Source organism: Strix aluco, chromosome 26, assembly GCF_031877795.1.
Source record: "Strix aluco isolate bStrAlu1 chromosome 26, bStrAlu1.hap1, whole genome shotgun sequence".
NCBI lineage: Eukaryota > Metazoa > Chordata > Aves > Strigiformes > Strigidae > Strix > Strix aluco.
This window is the reverse complement of record NC_133956.1, coordinates 4,110,628-4,121,201: the sequence shown is the minus strand read 5'-3', so window position 1 is coordinate 4,121,201 and position 10,574 is coordinate 4,110,628. Positions and strand designations below refer to the sequence as shown.

At 47.1% G+C, this 10,574-nt stretch overlaps 1 protein-coding gene across 4 annotated transcripts; it reads right to left on the bottom strand.

Annotated features, from left to right (window-relative positions):
• Positions 1-632: 632 nt before the first annotated feature.
• Positions 633-9,619, bottom strand: PDIK1L (PDLIM1 interacting kinase 1 like). Of its 4 annotated transcripts, none has more exons than XM_074807421.1 (3): positions 9,561-9,619; positions 7,026-7,327; positions 633-4,284 (listed from the first exon to the last, which is right to left on the bottom strand). In XM_074807421.1, exons 2-3 carry the CDS (start codon positions 7,308-7,310, stop codon positions 3,544-3,546), a joined length of 1,026 nt encoding a protein of 341 aa, XP_074663522.1. In that variant the 5' UTR covers positions 7,311-7,327; positions 9,561-9,619; the 3' UTR covers positions 633-3,543. The 4 variants fall into 4 exon arrangements, with proteins under 4 accessions (XP_074663522.1, XP_074663519.1, XP_074663523.1 ...); XM_074807418.1 differs by having other exon boundaries at positions 7,026-8,467; positions 9,561-9,617; XM_074807422.1 differs by lacking the exon at positions 9,561-9,619 and adding an exon at positions 9,210-9,485.
• Positions 9,620-10,574: the final 955 nt, after the last annotated feature.

Genomic DNA, 10,574 nt, shown 5'->3' with positions numbered 1-10,574 from the left:
TTCTGGGTGAAATCCTACTCTGGCACACGCAGGAACTAGAGGGGAAAGGCTCGCTTCAGCCCAGGAGAGCGGCAGCATCTATTTGCAGCCTCAAAAATCCAGTAGTACCAGTAGTGGGGTAGGCAGAGCCTGCCAGAGATCTCCTTAGAGCCCAGGGTGGTACTCTGCTTGTAATAACAACTACAAGTACATACTGGATGCAAGAATGCTGCTTTTACTCTTTAATCCCCTCTTTGAAAACGAAGCACACCCAGAAGAGCACTGTTTTGATTGTTAAAGGCCTCAGCAGGAGCCGCAGGGTCCCCACGGACAGGGTTCACCTCAGCTGCTCCAGGAGCTGGCTCTGTTTTCACACCCTGTTTGGCCTCGCTCTGTCACGTCCTCCAGCAGCACGTTACACACCAGTGATAGTTTGGCACTGCCGCTCCCACAGAAGATGAGCAGCACAGCTATTAGCCAACCCAGCACCTTTTACAAGCCCAGGATCACTTACGGGATGACTGTGATGAAGCACTACAGCTTACTTCTGTCCTAGCACAGCAAATAAACCTTTCTGTAGCTTTGCTGACAGCTAGATGACATTGTGCTGACTGAGAAGAAAGCATTTCTCTGTAGAAAGTTCAAAAACATCATCAAAGTTCAGATTTTATTTCAAAAACAGTCATGAACTTAATAAATTACACAATAATTTTCCTCATTATAAATTCTCCATAAAATATATTTTACAGTTTTTAAAGAAAGATTTGAAAAAAAAAATTTCTGAGTGCTGAAAAGTATCTTGACTTCGTGTCACGCTGGTGAATAACTCTGTAGCTGCTACAACAATTTGATTTATCAAAGGTTTTAAAACAAAGACCTCAGACAACAGAAATCAAACAGGACACAGAGCTCGAGGACTACCATTCAGTGTTAAACAAGGAAACACGCAGTGTCACCCAAGAGCAAGGCTAAGCACCATGAGAGGGATTTCAGGTACCCCCACCCTTTAAAGTGGCAATCAGTGCAAAGAAACACTTTGGGAGTCAAAAAAACCCCAAAACTTTCCTGTGCTGTTCACTCCTTCCTGCACTGCAGGCAGGCAGCGTGTTCGGCGTTCGCCCTCTGACATATTTCAGAGGAGAATCAGGCGATTTGCAAAGCACCTTAGAGGTGAGTAGGATTATTCTGTAGTAGATTCATACTTTAAGATAGTTGATTCTGACTTTTGCAGTGGGCAAGAGAGGAGGAAGTTAGCAATGTATTTTTAAAAAGCTCTCAAGTTTAACAAGGAAAAATGATATACCCTCTTAAATCTTTACTCATCGAATGACCACGCTGAAATGTAAGTACTGAGAAACAGCGTTGGCACAGGCAGCCAGAGGCTTGTTTTCCTCCTTTCAGTAACAAGCCCAGGCTTCAACTGTACTGAACTCACTTAAAATATGAGAACAAACAGATCTCTGCTTCTAGAACGTAAGATTGATTTCTTCTTATCGTTACTCACAGATAGGCTCCAAGTCTTCTTTTACAGACTAAGCTCCCTGCAAGGAAGGCGCGACCCTGGGGTGTCTGCGCAGGCACGAGGCTGCGTCCTCGGCGCGATGCCGTCGCTCCGGCCCTGCCCGTTCACGCTGCAGCGAGGAGCTCTGCTGTAGTCGGGTACGCTGCCTTCTGAAAGTTACTTTTATAGCACCTTTTATAAAGAGTAAACTTTGTTTTGAGACAGCAAAGTGTATTTGTCTGAGAAGCACTGTTTAGACAACTTGCCTTAAATGATGAAGTGAAGCAAAGTAACAAGAATTAAGTACTAAGGCCCCTGGGTAACTGCTGCCAGCTCTATACAGCACCAGTAAGAACCACCTGTAAAGCCTCAGAAATTTGGAAGAAACTGAATCCTTCGCTTTTGGAAGAACAAAATAGTTGTATTTTATGCTGTTTATTCATTCGGGCAGAACAAACAGTGACTGCTCAGAACTGCTCTCCCAGCACTAAGAGGGAACAGTGTCCCAGAAGCAAGTTACAGAAAGGAATACTTACGGCAAGGTAAGATTTGGGAAAAAACATGAAACTGATTTTATTAAGAAAACTGGGTTTTGTTGCAGCTTTAATAGATCTGCCTTTAAAGGCATTTTTTTTTTTTTTAAGACTCTACTTTTCCCAAAAGGTCAAATTGATGAGAAAGGTCACGGTCCTGCACCACAAGAACAAAGTGTTACGCTATTACAAAGCAGCTTCTGTCTGCCGTCGGGTGTCAGGTGGCCTCAGCGAAACCTCTCTCAGCATATCAATCTGCTTCTGTGCAACAAGAGCCGGGCATAAGCAGCCTTTCAACTACTTCAAAGCTTTCCACCCTACCATCCGTGCTTTTAAATAAAAATTACTTCTTTAAAAGGAGGAAAATAAATCAAAAATCAGCCAAGGTTGCCACACAAATCAGAGATACCTTTCACATGCTGGTTACTGAGTTTTCTCCTGTATTTGAGAATAGGTGTGTTCCACAAGACAAATAGTCACCCCCTTATCTCCTCATCACTACCAGGTTAAGGGCAGTGCCAGAAAGGAAGAGGCCATGACCTGTATTACTAATTAGATTCAGTCAATGGGAAAACTGTGCTGCCACCATATTTTTGAAGAATCTTAGAAATAACATGCTATGCTGCTGGATTCCCTCATCCACTTTTCCATAAACTAAGCCCACAGTACTCTGCTCTTATAAATCCTCAAGGTGCTATTGGGTTATGGGTACAAGAGTAGAGGGCGTGTTGTGAAACTGTAGATTAACTGATTAATAAAGTATTTGATTACTAGAAGAAAGCAAAATCGAATGATTGATGAACTAGCCAACATGCTAGCACCTGATTGCATACATTTTTTATTTGACTCCCTCGGTGACGAGCTCATTAAGCTGTAAGTGCTAAGCTTGGCCATGTCAGCACTTTAAAAACTGCTGATCCCTTTGCATTGCATTTTTTGTCTACAAAGTCAAGTCTCAGACCCTATCTCTGACATTAGATAACAAAAATAAATAATAAAGTTATTCAGGCCTGGAGAAGAAGGAATGCTTCTCATCTGTCTTCTTCACCTAGTTTTCAAGCAGACCCCAATCATTCAGACCCATAGCAAATAATTTAAGAAAAGTGGCATACACTCCCAGTCACTCATATACGTAATTATATACACAGAATTACTGTACAAAGCCTGAAGATTTGCACTACCAGCATGCAAATCGCTTTTTTCCATGAGAGTTCCTAATACTGACATAGGAAACTGGAATGTACGAAATACTTCGTGACACAGGGCTGGAAATCCAAGTCTCAGCTCTTAAGACATCCCACCGCCAGCGCACACAAACATCCGCACATCTTACACCTGCACGTAACATCCTGCTATCATACACATCAGCGCATCATTAACACCGCAGCCAGCTCACATGGGTATCATTTAGGAAACTCAAAGAGAGATTCGTTTGGTAGGAACTACAGCCTGCAGGTTTGAGTTCAGGCTCGTTTCTGTTACTGCCATTAAGTTGCACCATCAGCTCGATCGAGAGAGGGAACTCGCAGGTCACGTGTCCCAGCTGCTGTCTTTAAAAGCTATGTTGACTAATCGCAGTTCTAGCTCAAACGCATCGGGTCGGTCCTGCGGGTTGGCAGCCAGCATTTCCTTGATCAGCTGTTTCATTCGAGCGTTCATGGATTTTTTCTTGACGGGGATGAGCAGTTCCATTTTAGGGTTTTCTAGAAGCGCCTCTCCAACAGGCACGATCGCTGTCCCCTGCTTGACGTAACTCCCCAGAAGTTCTTTCTTTGTTTCCGTATCTATGAACGTGATTCTTTCCAACATTGCCCAGATTATAATCCCTAACGCAAAGATGTCTGCTTTGGCAGTGTAGTGTCCTTCCCAGACTTCAGGGGCCATATAGAAGTCAGTCCCACATGCAGTTGATAGAAAACACTTATTTACGTTGACTGGTTCCTCAGGATTCTGCCCTGAGGCTGAACACACCTTGCTCAGCCCAAAATCGGCTACTTTCAGGGTAGGCTCCAAGTCACCAGCATCCATCCTGCTCTGAGATATCAGAATATTGTCAGGTTTGAGATCACGATGAATAATCTGATTTTTGTGCAGGAACGCCAGCGCGCTGCTGAGCTGAAGCATGAAACTCGTGTTGGTCTTGCGGTTTGGCTTTCGGGACAACAGATACTCGTTCATGTCTCCTCCATCACAGAAATCCATTACAAACCAGAGGTAATAAGCACTTCTGGGGTCAAAGACTATTTCTCCTTTTAATGAGGTCTCTACAAGCTGCAACAAGGAAAAGAAATGTCATAACTACCTGATGATCACAAGAATGTAAAGGTATGATGGAAAAATGCATGAAGATTGGATCTTCCTCTCGACAATCCAGAGAGCAAGATATTGCAACTGGCAAAAATAAAACTATGCAAAATTTCCGATGAAAAATAAAATAAAAAAAAAATCACAATGTATTTGACAGCCTCCTTATTTTCATGTGTGTGAAGCATATCAAGTTCACGGCTCCTGCCCAGAAACTAGAGCTAGACCCAGATAACAGTATTTTGAGAGATACTAAATGGCCATTGCACTCCCATCTGTTTCAGCTGGACAGTGTCCCACCCCAGCAAAGCCCGTCCCACCCATTCTGCTAACAACTTTAATGTACAAAGTCTCAACAAGTAACTCCGTACAGTGCCAGGGGGTTGTATTTGTCCTCCACTGATGAAGCAGCATGGCAATAGGTTTTTAAAGCCTGTTCTCCACTCCTTACACATTCATGTATTCTAGCCAGCGTTAACACAGGATCCCTTAACTCAGGGGAAGGAATGCTAATGCACCGGCAGAGCCAAACAGCTCCTGCACGTAACACCTTTCCCACCATCGTGATCCACGAGCTATTTTCTAGAATATAAGGAGTGAGTAGCTTGAGCAGCCAGTTCTAATAACTGCTTCATACAAAAAACCAAAGTAAAAACAGCAATGAGTTTTACTAATCCTGTTTACACAACTACACATTTGCCTCTTCAGCTCCTCTGAGGTGGCTCTTAGCATGCTCTGGAAGGTAAGTCTTGCAATTATTTCTGTTAGTAGTAAACCAATGTATATTAAACCAAACGTAGCTCCTACAGGCTTTCAAAAATTAAGGTAGCTATTAATATTTAGAGAAGCATTGTAAAGTGCTTTAAAAAAAAGCAACCTTTTCCAAGAGCAAAACCACTGGCAATTTATAGCTATCTTTCATTGCTAGCACAACTAGTACTCAAACTGGACCAAGTTAAAGCTGTAAATCCATGACAGAACTAGAAAACTACATATTTAGGGTTTATAGTCAGTAACAGTGAGATGAAGGTATCACAGGGCAGCAGGGAGTCTCCTTTGCCAAGTGAGCACCAACACACAGCTCTGCCCTCCGACATGGCTTTACAGAAGCTGTACTTGCAGCCCAGTTCAGAGCGTGAGGACAACAAGATCCACCGCCACATCTGTGACGGTGGCAAAGCACCAAGACCAGGCTAGTTTAGGACTCTACTGCCTAAGTTCAGCTGACACCAGCTAAGCACCTGCCCCAGAGCCCTTCAGGAGACACTAACACCCCCCTCCCCGGCCAGCCTCCTCGCACAGCACCCCTTCAGCTCTGTAACATAATATCACCTGGGGTGGGGAGAGGGGAGGGCAAGCCAAGGGAGATCTGATTTTCTCTATTTTAGCACATGCTATTATAAAGCAGTCCCAGGCTCTTTGGAGTCAGCTCAGCTCTGCCCTTTGCTCTTCTCTGGAGCAGGAAAACAATTCGTAGTGCTTGCACCTGACACAGGCAGGATCTACACACCACACAGTTAACAGGCACTACCACCACAAACCAATACCACAGGTGATCTGGAAGCTCTTCCCCACCTTGCAGTTCCACCCTGCTTTTTTTTTTTAAGCTCCTCTCTGTACAGCTGTCCACAAGTTTGATGCAATCTCTCACAGATCCACTAACGACCAGGAAGGTAAGGCACTAATTTCTCCCACATGAGCTGGTCAGTATTATTTTACCCTCATCCCATCAGTAACGACTACCAAGCTACAGGGAGTTTACAAAGACAAGAACCTTCTTTCTCAGGCTCGTAGAGCGCTCCACACAACGGGATCTGCACAGCCCTGAAGGGCTGTCAGATGAGTGTTCAGTAACAAAAGGTCCTACATTAGACATGCAAGAACGACAACAATAAAAACTGAAATGAAAAAAGCTGACTAGGGATAACACAACAAACATTGAGCAGGCTACTGACTTTTTGAACCAGAGACACAAATTTCTGCCAGGGGATGATTTATAGTTGGGGCAGCCTCTTGACAAGGGAATGAATCAGATCATCTTTCAAAGCCTTTCCAGAGCTACTTATTCTTCAAAAATACGCATCTTCAAACTTAAAGGCGACTTAAAGGACACTTTCAGTAGCCACGCAGGGGAAGCAGTATTTATTCCCTTACTTATCATACCTCTACCTCTCTTTGAAGCGATTAATAGTTATTTATTCAGAAAACAGCTCACCACGTGCTACCAATCGCTTATTATTTCTGAAAGAATTTTAAGTGTTGGCTTCCTAAAGCAAGAAGGCTACTTCCTCTTCCAAGGACATCCAAGATTAAGAAATTCTTCAGAGCTCTGTCCCAAGACATTAGTACGTGTCTGCTCATTAACCCTGCAGCAGGGCTTCTACCAGGTAATGCAACAGCCTGCACCTCCCTTCTGCTTTACCTATGGTGTTTCCTCACATTATCAAAGCAGATTTACATTTAAAAAAAAAAATCCTGGAGTCTTTTAGAGTGGCATGGCTTCAAATTACAAGATACAGGTGATTGTTCAGTAGATACGCTCCTTTAAAGATATATAGGGGTTTTTTGGGTGTCATCAATGCAAACAATACCCTCTCCTAACTAAGCACACCTCAAAAAAAAAAAATAATCTTAGCTACCCACCTCCTTCCCTCCCAGCTACATATCCATATTAAGTACTTCCACCCCATTACCTCAGCTTCATGTACCTGTAAATAAAGGGAGGAACTGGAGCCATGGGACATCTTCTGCACCATACCATCTTTCTGCAAGATGCACTCCTCCAGGTGAATGACGTTGGGATGCTGGCTCTTGATACTGCTAAGTGCCCAGAACTCACGCAGAGCTAGTTCCACGTTCTCTGGAGCATGGCACCGAATCTTTTTCACCGCGACCCGTGCAGAGGTCTTCCTGACGACTGCTTCGTACACCACACCATAACTGCCACGACCAACCTCCCGTATTAGATCGTACTTAGGCTGGCTACTCACCATCTTCAAGATCAAGGGTTCTGGGGAAGGGGGAAAAACCCACAGAACTAAAACTTATGAACAAGAACTGGGCTGTATTTTCCCCCATAAGGCTTGGTGTGGCGATATCAGGCCTACCAAAACCCTGCAATTAACAGGGCAGCGCCTCCGAGCATTACACTGAACGCAAGGCTGCATTCGAGTGCTGGAACATTCCAGAAGCTATTCTGTAAACCTGTACCTGTTGCCACAGACTTGTTAAAAGTGAAATTACATCATTTTGGCGGGACTTTAAGATTTCAAATACAGCCCAGTTTTCAAGGTGGCAACAATTCAAACCTAGACTTGCACTGTGCCGAGACAGGACTATCACGTATGCTCCTGCTCCTTTCTCTCAGTGTCTTCTGTGAACATCTGTGGGAATAATAGTATGGTATCATGCTCTCCATCCACGGATGGGATAGCGGAGAAAAGGTTCTAGTTGAAGCCTGTTGTTGGGCAGTAACAGATTTAATTAACACTGCCTTTTGTGGAGGTGACTGTATAAGTAAGTGTTTGATATAATTTAATCATGAAATTCTTTTACTGATAACTAAGACAAGAGGATGCTTTGGATGGCTTCCAATTTATTTTTTAATGTTACTATGATTTTTCACCTAGTCTTCTCTGAAGGAGGAGTCTACACTTACAAAAAGTTAAAAAGGGTAACTCATTGCAGAAGCTTGTACCCAGCATCTAACTTTCACTGTTGCTCAACAGGGCAAGGACAAAAGTTACAATATTGCTCTATAAGTAAAACAAGAGACACACCAAAAAAAAAAAAAAAAAAGGCACCAAACACTACTACAGATTTATGACCCTCCCTGCACACTTCCCTGGAAGATTATAAACCAAAACACACCAGCACCATCTTCACACAAACAAACCAAAAATGGGACACTGACTATAGACAGGAGAAAAAAAAAAAGTTTGGCTAGCCAATTATCACTGATCAAATGGAATGAAAGGGAAAAATAATAACAAAAAAAAAAATCACAGCTAATATATCAGAACTAAAATAGTTTGTGAGACTGCCAGTGATATATGTCATTCTCTTTATGTCAGTAAAGCAGGCAGTAGGACCACACTGAAACAGGCTGTTATTAGGAGGAAGCTTCCAATTATTTCCACTGTTTTAGGTACTTTTTTTTTTATAAAAAAGAAAAAAAAAAAAGAAAAAGAGAGAGAAAAAGAGGTATCATCAGTCTCAGGGAAATACTACACAGATATTTTAACCTTTCAGCAAAGTTCTGTGATGAACATTTACAAGAACATTTGGAACTGAAGTGTGATGTGCCCAAGAAACACGTTACCATGAGATTCTGCTCACAAGAGGCATTAGGCCTGCACCTGCAGCGTGACCCTGAGGAACAGGTTAAGATTACAGCCTGCACATTAACATCTGATGGGCCAACAGCCCCTCCCATGCCGGGGAGAAGAGCAGGATCTGTAACCTCACCAGCGGCCGAATATTTCCTGAGGAAAAGACTGTATTACTCAAGCACTGTCACAGCAGGTTCAAGTGAGCAGCAAAGGTACCCCCCCACGTTCAGAGCCAGTTCGCTGTGTGCTGTTACCAGAGAGGAGCTGTCATTCTGCCAAGGGTCGGGGTCGCTACCTGACTTCTTTCACCCCCACGGGCTAGGCCGGTCTGGAAATGCCACCGAGGTTTATTGCCCGAGCCGAGGGGAAGCGCCGCCCGCTCCCCAGGGCAGCTCTGAGGGCCCTGGCCCAGGGAGGGCACAGGCCAGGCAGGGCAAAGCAAACAGGCCGGGCCCGCCCCTGCACCCTCCTGCAGGCCTGGGAACCTGCGGCCAGCGGCTGACAGGGGAAGAGCTCTCCCTCCCTCCTTAGCAGCAATAATTACAGAATAAAATAAATTACCCCCCGCATCTCTTCGCCCCGCTCCTCCAGGGAGGCCCTGCAAGCCGCTGTCACACCGGGACCCCACCCGCACCGAGGGGGAACTTTGCTCCAGAGGAAACCCCCGAGGCACCGCTCGCTCCGGGCAGAGGCCGGGAGCGGGGTCTCCCCCCGCCAGCCGCGGCCCGAGGTGGAGCCCGCCCCGCCTCAGCGGGTACCCGGGCCCCCTCACAGCCCCCGCGCACAGCTGGGCCGGGGACCCCCGCACCGGGCGACTGGGCTGGGCCCGGCGCGGCCCCCACTACTATGACGCACAGCGGTGACCACCCGGCCCCGCTCCCCGCCGCCGGGCCGGGCCAAGCGCCGCGTTACCTCAGCGCCGCCGCCGCGCTGCCTCCGCCCGGCCGCCATTATAGGGCTCCCCCCGCCCCCTCCTGCCCTGCGCCGCCGCCGCCACGCCCCCGCCTCGGCCACGCCCCCCCCGCCGTGCCGCCGCCCTCTGATTGGCCAGCGGCGCGGGGCCGCCGGAGAGCGCGCGCGCAGTTCTCGCGCTGGCGCGGCGGCGCCCCGTGCCCGGTGATGGGCGGCGAGTTGTGTCCTCGCCTTGTCCCCCCCCTGACGCGACCCGGCGGCTCCCTGTCCTGCCCTTGCATCCCCCACCGCTGCGCTCACCCCCTCTTGGCAATAACGGCCCTTCTCTTTTTTCACAGAACCCCAGAACCATCTTGGTTGGAAAAGCCCTTGAAGCTCCTCCAGCCCAACCATGAACCTCACCCTGACCGTTCCCAACTCCACCAGATCCCTCAGTGCTATGTCCATCTGCCTCTTCAACCCCTCCAGGGATGGGGACTCCCCCCCTGCCCTGGGCAGCCCATTCCAACGCCCAACAACCCCTTCTGCAAAGAAATCCTTCCTAAGAGCCAGTCTGACCCTGCCCTGGCGCAGCTTGAGGCCATTCCCTCTCGTCCTGCCGCTGGGTCCTTGGCTCAAGAGACTCATCCCCCCTCTCTGCACCCTCCTTTCAGGGAGTTGCAGAGGGCCATGAGGTCTCCCCTCAGCCTCCTCTTCTCCAGACTAAACCCCCCCAGTTCCCTCAGCCGCTCCCCATCAGACCTGTGCTCCAGACCCTGCACCAGCTCCGTTGCCCTTCTCTGGACACGCTCGAGTCATTCAATGGCGTTTTTGGAGTGAGGGGCCCAAAACTGAACCCACTCATCGAGGGGCGGCCTCACCAGTGCCGAGCACAGGGGTCAGATCCCTTCCCTGTCCCTGCTGGCCACGCTAGTGCTGATACAAGCCAGGATGCCATTGGCCTTCTTGGCCACCTGGGCACGCTACTGGCTCATGTTCAGCCAGGGGGAGATCTGTAATTTTAATTCATTTATT